Source organism: Pleurodeles waltl, chromosome 3_1, assembly GCF_031143425.1.
Source record: "Pleurodeles waltl isolate 20211129_DDA chromosome 3_1, aPleWal1.hap1.20221129, whole genome shotgun sequence".
NCBI classification, from domain to species: domain Eukaryota; kingdom Metazoa; phylum Chordata; class Amphibia; order Caudata; family Salamandridae; genus Pleurodeles; species Pleurodeles waltl.
This window is the reverse complement of record NC_090440.1, coordinates 1,586,801,932-1,586,820,609: the sequence shown is the minus strand read 5'-3', so window position 1 is coordinate 1,586,820,609 and position 18,678 is coordinate 1,586,801,932. Positions and strand designations below refer to the sequence as shown.

The 18,678-nt window shown below is 44.9% G+C and overlaps 1 protein-coding gene across 1 annotated transcript in view; it reads right to left on the bottom strand.

The window, feature by feature from the left end:
* NMI (N-myc and STAT interactor) overlaps positions 1 to 18,678 on the bottom strand; it is a 123,184-nt gene that overhangs the window by 25,593 nt on the left and 78,913 nt on the right. The window contains exon 6 of the mRNA XM_069225215.1: positions 13,732 to 13,838. Coding sequence (XP_069081316.1) covers positions 13,732 to 13,838 — 107 coding nt within the window. The remainder of the gene's footprint in view (positions 1 to 13,731; positions 13,839 to 18,678) is intronic.

Genomic DNA, 18,678 nt, shown 5'->3' with positions numbered 1-18,678 from the left:
AACCTTGTTGTTTTTTTTAATGATGACCCAATCACCTTTGTTAAAATCACTCTGTCTAATTTGATGCTTACTGTTAAAATAGTTTTCTGTTGCACATTGTTTCTTTGTCACATCCTCTCTTAAATTGGCATGAGAATCATCAACCTTGTGTTGTTGCAGCCAATTATGTTTCAACAGTGTTTTAGGTGACCTATGCGTAATAATTTAAAAGGTGAAACCCGTCACACTATGTGGTGTAATTAAATAATTCCATGTCTTTTAAAAAAAAAAAAAATCACAACATCAATCCTGGTCGAGATAGCCTTTGTATTCCCTATTTGAGAAACCTGTTGACACGTTCCACTAAACCATTGGCAGATGGAGAATACAAGGCAACCTGTTTGTGCATAATATGGTGAGTATTAATAAATGTTTTCATTTTCTGAGATGTAAAATGAGGGCAATTATCTGTAATATGTTCCTCAGGAGGTCCCTCTATGCCAAATATTTTAGTTAAAAATACAATTCAGTGTCCGGTGAAGCCACAAAATCAAAATAATACCACTTGGAAAAGTAATCAACAGAAACAATAAGATACCTTTTGGAAGCAGGCAACAAGTCAAAATCCAAGGAAACTTTAGACAACAGCCCTTCAGATAAAGGAACAATAGCTAAAGCAGTTTCTGACATTCTCGAGTGTTTATCTGAAGCTAAGCATATTGCACAATCATTTATCCAATCATTTACATTCCTGTCCATAACAGGCCACCAATAGAATTGTTTTAAACTCCGCACAGTAGCTGACACACCCATATGCCCTTCATGAGCAATGTCAAAGAAAACTTTATGCAAAGATACCGGAGGAACTAAAAAATCATGCCTCAATAACAATTCATCAACAATTGACAATTCACAAGCTACTTGAGCATACATTTTCATACTAGACTCCAAATTCCTTTCCTTTGGCCATCCATGTTTGACAAATCTGAAAACAGCTTTCAAAGTTGAATCATTTTCAATTGCCTCTTCCCACTTTTCTTCAGATACTTCAGAATGTGTGGAATTGCAAGAGTCCGCAATCAGGGCTACAGCACATTCAACATCATCATCTAAAACATGAGATTCATCAAACAAAAGTGCACACGAAAGATAGTCAGCTTAAGAATTCTAACCACCTTGTAAGTGCTTGATAGCAAAATTATACTCTTGTAATTTGGAGAGAATTTGTACTAGCCTAGCTGAGGCCATGCCAACACCATTACCATCAACTAAACAAATTAAAGATTTATGATCCGTGCATTCTTCAAACCTAGCGCCCCACAAATATGTTCTGAATTTCTCAATGGCCCATGCACAGGCTAGTGTTTCTCATTCAATAGTGCTGTAATTGGCTTCAGCTTTAGTTAAAGCACAAGAAGCAAAAGCTATAGTTCTTTCCTGATTTTCCACCCATTGAGAAAGGACCACCGCAAAACCAAATTGACTGGCATGTACACTCGCAACACAAGGATTGCCTGCAGAAAATGCTGACAATATAGGTGCTGAAGTTATGAGTACCTTTACTTTGTTAGAAGCTTCATTACATATCTCATTCCACACAAACTTCTGCTCCTTTTTGAGTAATACCCTTAATGGTTAGATTATCATAGCGTAACCTTGAATGAAAAGGAAATAGTATTCGCAAAGTCTGAAAAATTATATAAGATTGTACTTATCTTCAGGAGATTTTGAATCCAATATAGCACTAACAAGAGATGTCTTAGGTTTGATTCCTTGATCAGAAACGCAGTGACCTATGTAATCTACTTAAGACACAAGTAACTTACATTTTTCTTTTCTTAGTGTAACACCAAATTCTTTGAATTTGCACAGGGCTTTCTCTAAAATGCAGTTATGTTTCCAAATGTTTTTTTACAAAGATCAGCACATCATCTTGGAAAGCCTGAACTCCAGGAACAATCATTAGAATAGTTTCTGTGAATCTTTGACACACGCTTGCAGCAGAAGCTAAGCCAAACGGCATAAGCAAAAACACATAAGCATTAAATGGTGTAACAAAAGTAGTAAGATCTGTACTTTCTGCTGCAAGTGGGATTTGGTGAGAAGCAGATCTGAGATCCAACAAAGAATAAACTTTTGACCCTCCCAAATTCACTAAAATATCTTGTACCTTTGGTTAGGGATGACAATCAACGATGATACATTTGTTTAAAGTGCGTAAATCAACACACAGACGAATCCGTTTTTTTTTAAAAACAACTACTACAGGACTAACCCCCTCAGAGGATTCAGAAGGTTGTATGATGCCTTAAGAACACAATTCTTTTTAACAGACCTTTAAGTCCTCTCTAAAAGCTAAAGGTACAAATCTAACTTTGTGTGCAACTGGTACGGCAGATTCTTTTAATTTGATGCGATGTTCAAATCCTGAAATGCTCCCAACTATTTCTGTGAATATGTCAGCACACTTTGCAAGTACTTCACTAATAGGAAATGTCTGGTCAGATTCAATAGCAGATATATGATTGTTTGTGAGAACAACTGGATCATCTGCACAGGGAATCAGTATGATACCCAAATTCGCTAAATCTTGCCACCCAATGATAGTACGACCTTTACTAGCAACATAAATTTTAGTTATAACTTGTCTGCCTAAACATATTAGAGTATCATTAAAATACCCTAACATATCAATGTCCTGCTCTCCAAATGCTTTGGGGTTTATGTCTGTCTTACGCAAGAAAATATTTCCAATCTTGTCATAAAACATAGTATCTGAAATAATAGTAATTTGAGAACCTGATTCTGCCATCATATTTATAGGTATGTCTACAATGTGTGCTATAGACCAAGGTCCTTTTACATAAACATTGGGATTCCGTTCTGTAATAATGGTTAACACAACTTTGGACAAGTCCTGTGCCTGCAACACGACACGAGGTTCTCTTTTGCTGCTGAACCACTTACATTACATATGTTACATACCACAATTATGAACAGACCACATCACACGAAGTGAAGGAACAGTTCTAAATTAGGTTGTGGTTAGTGTAAACAGAATCCAAAGAATGACCCACTCAATGAGAGGGAAAATTCACAAGCTGTAAAAGACTGAAAGCCTTTAGGGCCAGATGTTTTAAAGGTTTTTACCCATTTTGTGTCTATGGAGAAAAGTGTTCGTACATATGGCCCTTAGTGTCTCTGATAGAGCAACAGTGTCAGCATTATCTGAACTCTCCAAATGGAACTGAAATCTCTTAAAATAATTGCATTCGACTTCTGGAGAACAGGCTCTAACAAAAGAGCCCAAACCATGAAGAATGCTGGCCCAATGTATGGAGGTGTCTCTTTGCTTCCGACTGGTCAGTATGTGCCTCCTATAAATAACTGGTAGGGGAGGGGAGGTGAAGGTTTGTGTGTGCGTGTATAAGTGTGTGTGTCTATCACACACAGAAATATCACGGAGATCACTTCCAACAAACACAGGCCTTCATGTATTTTCATGTGAGCAACTGTGTGTGTAACGGGAGGCATGCATGCTGTGTTTTTGTGATGCCAATGGTTTTACAATGTATAAGGTATGGTGGCATTAATCTGGATGTCTGTCTGATACACTCAAATAAAGTTAGAGATCCCTGGCATTTGAGTGTGTGTATTTTATACAGGTCTCTACTTTTTTGGAAGCTTTGTGCATGTCTGGCTTTGTATTTCATGATAAGCTAATCTGTGTATCATATGTACTGGCAACAAACAAATCTCCATTTTGTGGCAATGTGGCTGTTTATGTGGCACCATCATAGAGCATTAGATAGTGAAAAAAGCTTCACTGTTTGCTGTGTTCGTTTGAGGTGACTGTACCATTAAAAGAAAGGTTCACTTTATTCTGCGTCATTTATAGTGGAATAGTTAGATTTGCCTCTACATGTGTAAGTGGAGGGTACCCTAGCCTAGGATAGGCAAGTGTGCCTCTTACGAGAGTTCAGAGAAGTTGAAGGCAGAGTAAGAGTGCAGTAGTAGGGACCAGGCAAGTAAATGCAACAGACAAGAAGTAAGCACAATAACAAAATAATTTACTATACACAATATTAATTAACACTCAAGACGAAAAATAAACTAATATTTTTGCTGTACACACAAATATGTGAGAAGGCTACACAGAACTGCATACCAAGCCACTATAAACTCCTCACTCCTAAATTACAGCCAATCTCTTGCCTGGGCACGTTGGAATGCCAGGATTGAATTTGTACATGGGAAGGGTGTTCAGTAACTGTACTAGTAAGAAGTTTGTAATGCTTTGCCCCCCTGCAAGACAAAGAAGATGACTGTTGGTGGTGCCCCACTGTGGGAATAGGTAAATGTAGTGGCAGCCACAGCCCTAACTCCTAGTAGGTAAAAGTTGAAAGGTTGAGGGCCAATGACGTTGGTATGACCGGTAGGCAACCAGTTAGTGCTTCTATTGCAAGAATACTTGTCAGAAAAGCAGCTATGGAAGTGTGGGTGCAGTAATGATTCCAAATGTTAAAGTTAATCAGAAATATTTTATTAGTGTCTTAAGGATTTGGAGTCCCTCGTAGGTTGGATGGTGTCATCCACTCTTAGTGAGTTATGAGCTTTCTTCATGGACTTGCTTTAGCACAAATGCTCCAAAAATACAGTTCTTATACACTCTCTTGCTGTAGAATCAGCAAGCTGGTGGCTGAAATGTAAGGCCAAAGGTGCAGCAGAGGCTGGAGGCGCAAGCAGGCCTGCTCCTGGGCTTCAAAGCACAACTAGGTGCAGTGTCAATTATAACAGAGTAGGTCAGCGAGGATCTAGGTCCACCCAAGGAGTAGTCTGGTATCTGGCAGCAGCTCAAAGGGTGAGCCAGAAGATCAGAAGCACAAAGCAGCAACATGGCTTCTGCATTCAGAGCATACCACCAAGTGAGCATGTCTGGCTCACAAAAGAACTCCCTACACCCTCCTATTCATCAGGGTATTTATCAGTACTTTGGCACAATCCCTGGGGATAAAAGACTACTCAGTCCAATGGGTACCAACGTTATAACAGGAATTACCATCTCCATCGGTGTGGAATGTCCTTGAGATGTTAAAAACAAGATGAGTAAAGGGAGGGTTAACTCCAAGACCGCTCTGTATCTGAAATACTTACATTTCTATGCTGAACTCGGTCCCTTCTTTGATGCAAGGTGATTGGAACTCAACCTATTCCTAAGGCATTCTCTTCAGCATATCTTGTACTGGAGAGGCCCACTTTCGGAAGAACTCCACTCAGTATGGCCAGAACCAAGATGGTAATGGAGGCCTGGCCTCCCAGCCGCCACACTGGCTGGTGAAGCCCCTTACACTGGAGTGAATGCAATTCCCCCTACCAGCCTAGTTTGCCTTTATCAAAGGGATGCAAGTCTTTGTGCTCCCTAGGCTGTGGCAGGGCAGGTGGAGTAAAGATTCCTTTGTGGCCTGCCCTCTATCCCTCACTCCACGAGAAGGTCTACCTGTGCCCTTGGTGACTTGAAAATCAGACTTTGCATGCATATGCACATGCTTCATACAATGGCCTGCAACAATTAGGTACAATGGGCCTGGTGCCAGCCATACTCTGCACCCAGCTGTAAAATATTCAAGGGTAGTATCTAGTGTATTATTTAATGAATTGCGTAAATTGAGATGTGTGTGATTGTGTGAGCAGGCATGTCACTTACTGTTTGTATTAGATTTTTTATCTTTCCCATTACGAAGGAAACCATCAATCAAAAATATTTGTAGAGCGCGCTACTCACCCGTGAGGGTCTCAAGGCACTGGGGGGGGGGGGCGGGAGGGTCACTGATCAAACAACCATGTTTTGAGGTTCTTTCTGAAGACCAGGAGGTCTTTGGTTTTGCGAAGGTCGGTGGGGAGGGAGTTCCAGGTTTTGGGGGCGAGGTAAGAGAAGGACCTGCCTCCTGTGGTGGTGCGTTGGATGCGGGGGACTGTGGCTAGGGCGAGGTCAGCTGATCGGAGGTTGCGTGTGGGAGTGTGGAAGTTCACTCTTTCATTGAGGTAGGTTGGGCCGGTGTTGTGAAGGGATTTGTGTGCATGGATGAGGATCTTGAATGTGATTCTCTTGTCTATGGGGAGCCAGTGAAGGGATTTGAGTTGTGGTGAGATTCGTTTGTGCGGGGGAGGCCAAGGACGAGGCGTGCGGCTGTGTTCTGGATTCTCTGGAGTTTGCGTCTGAGTTTGAGTGTAGTGCCGGCATAGAGGGCATTGCCGTAGTCCAGTCTGCTGCTGATGAGTGCGTGGGTGACTGTCTTCCTGGTTTCTGGGGGAATCCATTTGAAGGATTTTTTTTTTAGAGAGCGGAGTGTGTGGAAGCAGGAGGAGGTTAGGGCATTGATTTGCTGTGTCATGGAGAGGAAGGGGTCTAGGATGATGCCGAGGCCGCGTGCGTGGTTTGCGGGGGTGGGTGCGGGGCCTAGGGAGGTGGGCCACCAGGAGTCGTCCCATGTGGTTTTGTTGGGGACGAAGATGATGATCTCGGTTTTGTTTGAGTTGAGCTTGAGGTGGTTAGTGGTCATCCAGTTGGCAGTGTCTAGGAGAGCAGTGTGTAGGTTGGTTTTGGCGGTGGTGGGGTTGCGGGTGAGGAAGAGGATGAGTTGGGTGTCATCTGCATAGGAGAGGATAGTGATTCCATGTGCTCGGAGGATGTTGGCTAGGGGGATCATGTAGATGTTGAAGAGTGTGGGGCTGAGGGAGGACCCTTGGGGGACTCCGCAGGTGATCTTGGTAGTGTTGGAGTGGAAGGGTGGAAGGCGGACTCTCTGGGTCCGGTCGGTGAGGAAGGAGGTGAGCCAGTCTAAGGCTTTGTGGTGAATTCCTATGTTGTGGAGGCGTGTGCGGAGTGTGTGGTGGCAGACGGTGTCAAAGGCTGCGTAGAGGTCTAGGAGGATGAGTGCCTTTGTCGACTTTGGTCCTGATGTCGTCAGTGCATGCAATGAGGGCGGTTTCCGTGCTGTGGTTCTTGCGGAACCCGGATTGTGAGGGGTCAAGAGTGTTGTTTGCTTCGAGGAAGTGGGATAGGCGGGCGTTGACTAATTTCTCTGCAACCTTGGCGGGGAAAGGGAGGAGGGAGTTGGGGCGGTAGTTGGAGAGGATCTCCAGGTCGGCTTGTTTTTTTTTTAGGAGAGCAGTGATTTCCGCGTGCTTCCAGGGGTCTGGGTAGGTGGTGGAGTCGAAAGAGGAGTTGATTATGTTGTAGAGTATGAGGGCGATGGTTGGGCTGGATTTGTTGTAGATGCGATGTGGGCAGGGGTTGGAGGGGGAACCGGAGTGGATGGAGTTCATGTTTTTTTCGGTTTCTTCGTGTGTGGTGGGGGTCCAGGTGGAGAGTGTGGTGGGGGGGGGTCATGAGTGGGGGTTGGGTGAGTGAGGGGTGTGTGTGGTGGGTGTGTGTGGTATGAAGCTGTTGTGGATGTCCAGGATTTTGTGGAGGAAGTGGTTGGATAGGGCGTCACATAGGGGCTGTGTGTGTTTGTGTGTGTGGGGTCTATGTTGCTGGCTTTGGGTTTGGCAAGTTCATTGATGATGGTGAAGAGTTCTTTGCTGTTTAGAGAGTTGTTGTCAAGGCGTGTCTTGTAGTGATCTCTTTTGGCGGTGCGTATGAGTTGGTGATGGGTGCGAATGGTGGTTTTGAGGGTGGAGAAGTTGGTTGTGGAAGGTTCTAGTCACCATATTTTCTCCGCTTGGCGGCATTTGCGCTTGGAGTCTTGGAGTTCAGGGGTGAACCATGGGGCGTTCTTGATGTTGCGGGTGGCGATGTGTTTTCTGAGGGGGGCTAGTGTGTCTGCGCAGGTAGTGATCCATTTTGAGAGGTTGTGTGCTCCTGTGTTGGGGTCGTTGGTGTGGGGGGGGTTATGGGCCAATTGGGAGTTTAGTCGTTCTGTGGGGATCTTGTCCCACATGCGGTAGGGTGTGGTGTGTTGATGGTAGCGTGTGGGGGGTTTGGTGAAGGAGAAGTGGACGCAGTGGTGGTCAGTCCAGAGTTCGGTGGTGTGGGTGTAGGCTTGCGGTGAAAATTGCGTCGAGCGTGTGTCCTGCTGAGTGGGTGGGTGGGTGCGGTGACCAGTTGTTTGAGTCCGAGGTTGGTGAGGTTGTCTATGAGGGAGGTAGTGTTGTGGTCTTGTAGGTTTTCTAAGTGAAAGTTGAAGTCACCGAGGAGGATGTAGTCTGTGGAGGTGAGGGTGTGCGAGCTGATGCTGTCGGTGATAGTGTCGCAGAAGGCAGGGCGTAGTCCTGGTGGTCTGTAGATTAGTGTACCTCTGAGGGTGGAGTTGTTGTTAATGTGGATTAGGAAGTTCATGTGTTCAGTGTTGTCAGTAGTGTCTTGGGAGCTGGTGGTGACTTTGATGGTGTCTCTGTGTAGGATGGCGATGCCACCGCCTGGCCTGTTGAGGCGGTCTTTAACGTTGGAGTTTGTATCCCTTGGGGGTGGCGATGGCTATGTCGGGTCCTGAGGAGGGGTTGGTCCAGGTTTCCGTGAGGAAGGCGATGTCAGGTGAGTGTGATGTGATGAGGTCCCAGAGTTCTATGGCATGTTTGTGAAGGGAGCGGATGTTGAGGAGCAGGCAGTTGAGGTGGTTGTGGTGGGTGGCGGTGTGGTGCGTGAGGGTGTTGTTGCGGGGTGTGTTCTGGTTGTGGGCTGGTGTGTGGCGGGGTTGGTTGGTGGGGGTAGGGCGGGTGAGTCTTGAGTTGGGGGTGTTGTGTTTGTTGAAGGTGGGGTCACTATGGTTGGTGTGTGGTTTGAGGGATGAGGAGCAGGAGAAGTGACAGGTGAAGGGGCCATGAGTGTGTGTGGGGCTAGATGGGGTGCATGAGGGGCGGGGGCCTGGGTTGAGAGAGTGGAGGGTGAGGGGGGAGTAGGAGTGTCTGAGAGGGCCAGGGGGACTGGCGCTAGGCGCGGACGGGCTTGCCATTGGCGCGCCTGCCATAAGAGGAGGGGAGGGTGGGAGTTGCAGCTGGGAGGAGGGAGGGCTTGACGAATGAGAGGGCTGGGGGGGTGGGGCCGCAGGGACGCAGCGGCGGGGACAAACAAGCAGAGAGAGATGGTGAGGAGGGGGGAGGCGGGAGGGGCCGCAGGGACGCACAGCGGGGAAAAGGAGGAGAAAAGAGACGGTGAGGAGGGAGGAGGCGGGAGGGGCCGCAGGGATGCAGTGGCGGGGAAAAGGAGGAGAATAGATACGGAGTGGAGGTGGCGCGGATGGCGGAGCGGGGAGCGACCTGCCTGCAGAAGCAGGGTCAAAGGTTGCTCCCATCACCATCACCCTAGTCCTGGTCAAGTATAGCAATCCAGCTGAATGCATGAATCTGCAAAGACTATTTACTAATACCTGCCCCTCAGGCGCAAATCTATCACCCCTACAGATGGCTTTTCAGTCACATGCTTTGCTCCGACTTTCATCTTCAATCTGGCAAACAGCAGCAACACTGTTGTGCTTATCAATGGTAGATCACACACAAAACACCCATCAACACAACACTCTGAAGCCCTTCCTGTGGACCACAGTTACTTTGTTAGGTTTCCATCATAGCCTCCTGCACTACTCCACCAGGCTGTCACAGGCCCTCACGTTCCTCTTTTCAAGATACAACCAGAAATCGCCAGAAACTCAAGACCTCAACTGCAGAATACTCTTAGATGGGTACCGGCAATCTCACTAGTGCCTGAGCTGTCCCATTAAAATACCCATGCTTGTTTAACCATTATGGTATGCCTTAACAGTTTTCACAACTTCTAAATCTGTTTTTAACCAGTAGATCCTCTTACGTGTCTAATTATTATATCAGCAACAATGGTTCCTTGTAGAGTGGTTTCAAAATATGCCTGTAGTTATTAAACAGCCACATGTCAGCTTATAGATTCAAATGGTACAACACTGTATTAATAAATATGTTAATTAATACAAAACTCCAAGAACGGTCTGTATCATACAATACAGCAGTTTCTGTAATAAAATATTCAATAATGATATAAATGTTTATCAATACACTGTGGTAGCAGTTACAGCTACAAGCAAACCTGTGGCTGCTTAATATGTAAACATAAATTTTGAAATGTGCCTTGATGAACCTCTGCTCCTGATACAACTGTAATCACTCTGGTGTATCAGGTAAGTCTATTTCTTATACCGGTTGCATGTCTTACGGGAGGCTTTACCTGTCCACAAAATTGTACACAGGGTTAGATATATATATTAATGGTTGTACACACCCTCACTCCTGCTTTCTAGGGTCAATCGCTCATGTGCTCTGGCCCCTGTTGTAATCTCTCTGCGGGCTTTTAAACACGTCCATGTCATGCACATCAGTTTGGTTGGTTTGTGGGCTTGCCTTTTTAAATTCTCTTGATTTCATTAGTGAACGGCATGCATATGACATTACTTTTCCGGTGTCTATCCCTAATCGAGAGCACTGGTAAACTACTGAAAACATACAAGGCTCTGTGTTTTCCGTATGGCTTCTGGGCTACTTTTTCTTTTTGTTTCCTACGCGGCACGATCTCACGGGGCACTAGTCGAGCGCTTTGCATGACAGCGACCCTGTTACATGGATAATTGCACTTTTGACTGTTACATGTGATAATTGCACTTTTGCTGGTTACATGGATAATTGCACTTTTGCCGATACGTTTGACTGCGAGCGAACTTCTGTTTCCTTTTGTGTGTCTCCTTCAAGCTTATGGCGGCCTTTGGCTCACTTATGTGAAACTGTTTTACTTCTAAATTTCAGTTTATGAGGCAAGAAAAGTCTGGTTAGCAGTTTACTATGTTAATAGCTCTAACTCGTTTTATTTAATATTGAGAAATTACAAATTATCCGCATATGGGAACTGGCCGGTCCTTTTCTCTGTTGACCCTCCTCCTCTCTCTCCCTTTCCCCCTCGGCCTCTCTCGCCCTCTTCCTTGCATGTGAGGCGAGGTGACATACTTGGGCTAGAGCATTCCTTTTGGAGCAGGTTGACCCGATTTACCTATGAATGATCACATTCTGTAATGGAAACAGACACAGTAAACAAGCATTGAGAAAGCTAATTGATCCGGCTCGTTTTTCAATGAAAGTTGTTCATTAATTGTCTTGTTTTTGGATCCGTTTCTTGGATTGGTGCCTAGGTGAATGAGAATAGGTCAGTGGTTGAATGAATGGATGCTAAATAAGTTCATGGATGGAAGAATGGGTGAATGTGTGAGTGCTTGGATGGATGAGTTGTTGAGTGCATGGATGAATGAATGGATGAGTGGATGAGTGAGTGCATAGATTGAAAAACAGTGTGAGTGCATGAAAAGATAGCAAGTGCCAGTGCCTCGCATGTCACAATGAGGTTTATTAGGACAATGATTAATGAGTTGGTTCCTCTTAGACGTTAATACTGACTTTCAAGACATCCCAAACACTGGCAGCTCTCTGCACTGGCTTTTCCATTCAGTGTTGTCGACTCTATTACAGGGTTTGCCAGTGGTTCTTACAGCCTGTAATGACAAGCTTTTGAAGCGCATTTCTTAAAAATTAAATGTTTACTGACAGCAAATAAATGGGATGTGTGACAGTGGCCTTTGTAGCAAGGGTGGTACAATGGCTTATTGTACATAAAAGGGGAGAGTACATACATGACTTGGTGCTCATCACCATCCTCACAAGACAACAAGATTCCATCAGCAACATCTGGAAACATCATGGCATATGTTTGTATGATGAATCTCTGTTTATATCGATGTGATGGAAAGTTTTTCTGGAAACAAACTGACAAGCCTACCAAAACGTTTCCTGCTCTCTACCCTGTTGGTAGGTTTGAAATATTCCATATTCCTCATTTGGAGGGTCTATACGTACATAGACTAATCATCAACCTTTAAACCCACAAAACGTCTCCTGTACTCTTGAATTAAATCACCTATCCTGAAAGCATTCTTCACCCTCCCAAAACATTTTCATCACCTTTGATTTCAATGGGCTAACCTACCAAAGCCACTCAATTGCACTACCCCCCTACAATGGAGTCTCAAAAGGTATCCTTCCTGTAGGAAAAGGGCGCCTTTTGGTGTGATCACATCTCCAAGTTTTTGACTGATTCTGCTTGTTTTTCAATTCTGTAGTGCAGTGGTTCCCAACCTTTTGACTCCTGAGGACCCGCACTGAATCACTACTGAAAGCTGGGGACCCCTAAGCAACTTATACAACTTAAGTTTCAAACATTAAAACAGTAATTCACAAAAAATATACAAACAAGCACACGCCAAGCAAATGCTTAAATTACTAAAGATCTAATTATTTTATATTGCAAAAAATATGCAAAAATCTAAACATTTTAATGGGATGGTTGGCGCTGCAACTCGGCTACTAATTTTTCAATGTTTGGTTTTATTTAGGAAAGCTGAATTCTCAGATCTGATTCTACATTTTCCAAGAGATTTCACTTTTTATTTTTTAGGTACATAAAATCTGAGAAAGCTTTTTGACATAAACATGTGGTGAGTAAAGGAAGTAAAACCATAGGGGCCTCTCATCTCTTCATATCCTCTCTGTCACATGTAATTCATTTGTTTTCTGTGTTTAGCACAAGACCAGCTGTACTGATGCAACTATACTCTCTGCTTAAGTGTCTGTGTTTAGCACATGAGGGCCTGTGGTACTGATGTCACTGTACTGTCTGCTTGAATATCTGTGTTTAGCATGTTGGAGCCTGCGGTTCGGATGTAACTGTGCTGTCTGCTTAAGTGCCTACATTTAGCATGTGAGGGCAGCTGGAATTTTGTAGCAAGGGAGGAAAAGATTATGTGGAAGGTTTATCTAAATTATGCGGCAAGAAAATGTAAAGCTCTGACACATTTTGTGACAGTATCAATTCATTATTTTGTCATTAGGTTGAGCACAGCAGCAAGCAAGCGCTGCTTGTCTGACGCCTTGGTATCCATGTGGGCTTTTAACCATGCCCACCTCAAGCCTATCGCTATCGCTCGTTCATGGGCTTGCCCCTCAAAAATCCTTTGTTATCATTGGTAAGTGCTATACGTTTGTCCCTCTTTTGGGCGGTTTGGTTACCGCCTTAGACATCGACCATGTTACATGGCTAATTGCACTTTTGTCAATACATTTGACTGCGAGCGAACTTCTTTTTCCTTATGTGTCTCTCCTTCATGCTTATGACGGCCGTGGGCTCGCTTATGTGAAAAAGTTTTAATTTTCAATTTCAATTTATGTGGCAAGAAAAGTCGGTTAGGAGTTTACAACCCTAGTAACTCTAACTCGTGTTAATGCGAGACCCATTGCATTGCAAATGCTTGTTTTTTTTGTTGAAACCTGGACTACTATGCTATGGTGGCAATATTCATCCTCTCGGCTTCAATGTTACCCAGTCTGAATCAGGATGGAGAGTGAAGCACAATAAAGGCACTGCACAAGATAGGAGCAGGCCATATAAGTTCCATTATATTATTCACCATGTAAGGATGGTTGGAAGGTGCATGGAAAACCATGGTGCAAATAAAAGGGACTCACCCAACTTGCCAGTGTCTAAAGACACTTTTTTATTTGATTACTCATTCTCAAGGAAATGCAGCTGCACACTTAGTTGTTTTAATCATTTTTCAGGTAACATACCGGCCCTACTTTGTTTTTGTCAATAAAATATTTCTTAGATTAAGAAAAAAAAATCTAGGAGTCAAGCCTAAATATCACCAATAGTACATTAGACATAAATGCTAGTTAGATATAAATTACCTCAAATTTCAATCCTACTTCCAGTGGAACAGGCGTCGATTTTGCTTCTACTGTTTCAGTGTCAAGGTTTACATTGTGTCTTTGCTTTTTAATGATGTTCTGGGCCACTGCAAATTAAGAAGAGAAAACAAATGTTGGGAATAAAATATATATTTTGTTAATGAGCGCATATGCACTTATAAACCGTCTTCAATGAAGCAGCAAGCCCATACATTTTACTGAAACACTGAGTGGCAGAGCTTCACTTTGTAATGTTAGCCAAATAACATCTGCTATTAAAACCCTTAATGTAATGAAGTGTGTTTTGACGCCCAAATCTGTAGTCATAACTGGTGGGTGACGTGTACAAAAACGACTGTTCAAAAGATGCAAAATGCAATGTTTCGACTGACGTACTGGTAAAGGAAATTTTATCAATAAAGTAGCTTTTTTTTCCACCAGGCAAAGTCATATCTCCCACCTTAAGAGACTAAAGGCCTGAATTAGAGCTTGGGAAAAGGGCACTCTGTCAAGACGTGATGGATACCACGTCCGCCTTCTTACCAGTGCATTAAAAGATGGAGTACCCGTCAGCCAAATTCTAATTTAGGCCCCAAGGCCCTGATTATGAATGCAGTGGAGTGCAAGCAATATAAACGCTCCTTCTGAAAACCAACATCGAAAACCTACACATTCAGAGCTGTTGAAAAAAGAAATGAAATAAAAATAAAATAATATATATGTGGGTGATTCACCAGAGATGAGTAAACTAATGCCTTTCTACAGCTACAATTTACAAAGTTTAAATATTTTTTTGCAATTTACAAACATTATATGCAGATGCAGGAGCAAATTACTGCTTTCTTTGCATCTCCAGGTTTATGTCTGCCCGAGACAAATTGTCCACAAAGTACATAGTCTGCGGGTGTATTGTTGTAGTTCATGTGCAAATGCACATTTATATTTCTTAACAGTTTCAAGTTTATGTATTTTGCTCCGTTACTTAAAACCCTTGCAAAAAATTAAAAAATGACAATAAAAAGAGCGAAAAATATACGCAAATTTAAAAGAAGTGGCGTCTTAATCGAGTTATTATGCCCACTGTAAACAGATTTGAATAACCATAACACATTCCTGAGTAGCTAAAGAACAAACAATTCTATAAAGTGCAAACTGAGTGGGTTACTGACATGTATAGTGTTAGAAATGGGGTCTCTGGTTGGTAGTCAGTTTGCACTCTGCCCAAGCAGGGACTCTCACTCTAGTCAGGGTAAGGGAGTTACACTCCTAAGACAACCCCTGCTTACCCGCTTGGTAGCTTGGCACAAGCAGTCAGACTTACCTAAAAGGCAAGTATTTGTACCACAACACACAATAATACAGTGAAAACACTACAAAATGGACACCCCACCAGTTTAGAAAATTAGCCAATATTTATCTAAATCAAACAATACCAAAAACAACAAAAATCCAACATACACACATCAAGATATGAATTTTCAAAAGAATTGATTCTTACTCCATAGAAAACAATGGAAACATTGCAGGTAGACAAAGAACCTGGTTTGCATCAAAAATAAAGTTGCACGGGCAAGAATGCATTGGAAAAGTCAGCAATGCGTTTATTCCTTATTCGCCAGTGAGGCCGTGCGTCATTTCTTCTCTGGTCGGGTAGGTGATGCGTCATTTTTCTCTCCCGCAACAGTGATGCATAGATTTCTGGACGGGGCACATCGGATCTGCGCAGGTTCACGATGATTTTGACGCCCATCGATGATGCGTGTGAAAACCGGCCGCACAGTGATGAAAAACCACACTGCATGGGTTTTGCATTGTTTTCAGCAGCCACAAGCGGGTGTCGCGTCGTTTCTCCGGGCGCGATGCAGGTAATTCGGCGATTTCCCAGCCGCCATGCAGGCAGTGCGTCAATTTCAGCCGCGAGGCAGGTGGCGTGTTGTTTTTACAACCGCGTTGCAGGTGGTGCATCAAACGTTTCTCTGCACAGCTTCCTGTGCGTGGATTTCAGTCCTTGGTCTACCAGCTTCACCTTTCAAGGGCCCAGGGAATGGATAGGGCACCACTTGGCAGGGCAGGAGTCTCAGCAGAGAGTCCAGGTGCTGGCAGAGGAAGTCTCTGATCGCCCTCAGACTTCAAAACAGGAGGGAAGCTCAGTCCAAGCCCTTGGAGAAACGTCTCAAGCAGGAATATACCACAAAGTCCAGTCTTTGTCCCCTTTCACAGGCAGAAGCAGCAACTGCAGGATAGCCCAGCAAAGCACAGTCACAGGCAGGGGCAGCACTTCGCCTCAGCTATTTTCCTTGGCAGAGGTTCCTCTTGGTTCTCGAAGTAATCTGAAAATCTGGGTTTTGGGTCCACTACTTATACCCCTTTCTGTCTTTGTTGTTCACAAGATCCTGCTTTGCCCAGGCCTGGCCTCAGACGTACAGCAGGGGGTTGGAGACTGCATTGTGTGAGGACAGGCACAGCCCTTTCAGATGTAAGTGACCACTCCTCCTCTCCCTTCTAGCACAGATGGCTCATCAGGAAATGCAGACTACACCCCAGCTCCCTTTGTGTCACTGTCTAGTGTGAGGTGCAACCAGCCCAACTGTTAAACTGACTCAGACAGGGAATCCACAAACAGGCAGAGTCACAGAAATAGTATAAGCAAGAAAATGCTCACTTTCTAAAAGTGGCATTTTCAAACACACAATTTTAAAATCAACTTTACTAAAATATGTATTTTTAAATTGTGAGCTCAGAGACCCCAAACTAAAGGGAATCTACACTTTAATCAGATTTAAAGGTAGCCCCCATGTTAACCTATGAGCTATTTGCACACGGGAGCCCCCTCTCCCGCCAGTAACCTGCCACATGAGGATTGTGTTTGGACTTCAAAGGGACTCATAGTGGCTGAATTACCTGAGGGACTTCGAGTAGAGTTAGCTACCACCTCTGGTAGCAGTGGTGTAATCAGACCGGTAAGCCCTTCGTTGCTGGAAAAGAAGGCAGAGCCTGCATCCTTCAGGAAGGATATATACTTGGTATATATTTTTGGCTGAAAGATGCGGGATAAAGCTTTTGCGATGAGAGACCTCGTATTCGCATTGTAAGGAACATCTACACCACTTCCACGCTGATCCATTAATTCTATGTCAGTTATGGCAAGAAGTGGCTCCTTTGTGGTTTGTAGGTGCCCAGGTTGGGCATTTGATCAGTTGCATCCTTTCCTTACACGCCTCCTAGGGATCACTCCTCTGACTCTCCGCGACCTCACTGCCTTGGTCTGAAGTTTTCCCGAGGCCTGTAGGGGAACCCAATCGCGGAGAGGTGCAATTATGAAGAATAAAAGCGTAGAGGGTTCCCTGGTGGACACTTGGAAGAGGTTATAAAAAATGTTTTGAAACCTGAAGGGGCCCTGCACTTACCAGCAATGCAAACTTGCACCCGTAAGTCTGTGCGGCTCGGTTATTAAATGACTGATGATGATATCAAGGACTGATGGGGATTGGAGAGGAGTAGCTAGTGACTGATGGCTTAATGTTTCGCTCGCTTGATCAGTCTTTCATGTTTAGGCCAGTTGCTCCGCTGTTGATCTCCCTCAGGGGGGATGTGACTCTTCCCTAGCATCGTCACACTACCCCCCTGGGTTGTGTCAACCCACTAAAAAATGCTTGATTTCAGCAGTGGGTGGTGGGTGAACTACAGCCTGAAGGCTAAGAAGCTAGGAGGCAAGAGAAGAGTTCAGACGAAAAAGGACCAGGTGGCTCTAGCTAAGGCTGTGTGGCTGCCTTTCTCTACGCGGTGGGAGAGCTTTTCTGGCCGCAAGCTGTAACCAGCCTGCCCAGCCCACTTCAGCAGACTCTGGGCTCAGCCAAGTGCAGTGGGATTTGTCCCACTGCACCACCTCAGGCTGCCACTCTCCATCCAGCCTTTGCCCTGTCTTGTTGCTCCGCGTGGGTCAGTCCTCCAGACACCCTTCGCCGTTTCTGCCTCCCCCTACCTATGCTGCGCAATAAGCAGGGGGAGTACTGAGGCGTGCCAAAGCTGGTAAGTGCTAAACCAACCCTAACAAGGCTCAAGCGGGGTGGCTGACGCCTGTCTCCAAAACCAGAAAAGGCTGCAAAGCTGCTGAGAGCGGCAACCCTGCCTCTGTGGTTGAGACCTTCCGACAGGCCTCAACGGCCGTGACTGCGGCTTCACTGGGCTGGGCCAGGCCATTTCTAGGCACTTGGTTCCCAATTCTTAGCCCTCAGTCACCCCCTTCTCTCAGCAGCAGGTTCCGCCTCCTCTGTAGCATGCAACATTAACAGTGAAAACAGGGGTGTGAAGGCAGAAACTACCCCAAACGATGACGTCTCACTCTTGGTCAGCTCCCACGGGCCGCCCTGCAAATTTCACAGAACTTCTTGCCATTACTTGATTTTGTTACATCAGTGACGGCACCAGTACTCTCCAGCTACCATCCATCTGTCGGGTACGCAAGGTACTCTGGTTTTCTGCCCCTGTCTCCACCCCCACAAGCTCTTGGCCTATGGGAGAACCCTGGACCCCGTCGGCGTGGCCTGCGTGAGCCACGACCTTCTACCACCCCCAGACAGAACGCGCAAACCCAGGAACAAAAGGCAGACAGGCTCTGAGGTGCTGATGTAGTGCTCATGTCCCAGTAAGCCACCTCCGTAGCGGACCACTTGCGAGACCATCCTGTGCGGATTAACCTGGCAGGCAGACTTGGTGGCCAAACCTGTCCTCTTCGGGGGTCTGCCTTGAAATCCCAAGTGAGTCATTCTCCCCTTCAACGCTAGCTAAACATCCGGACATTACCTTTCTCTTGCAGCCATAACGCCCTTGCACTATGGGCCTGGCTCCTGAACTGCCATCTGGGATTGGGCTGCCCCTCTTCTCTACCAAGAAGGCCATGTTGAGATGAGGCGAGAGCCTTAAACAGCACTATTACTCACCTTTAGT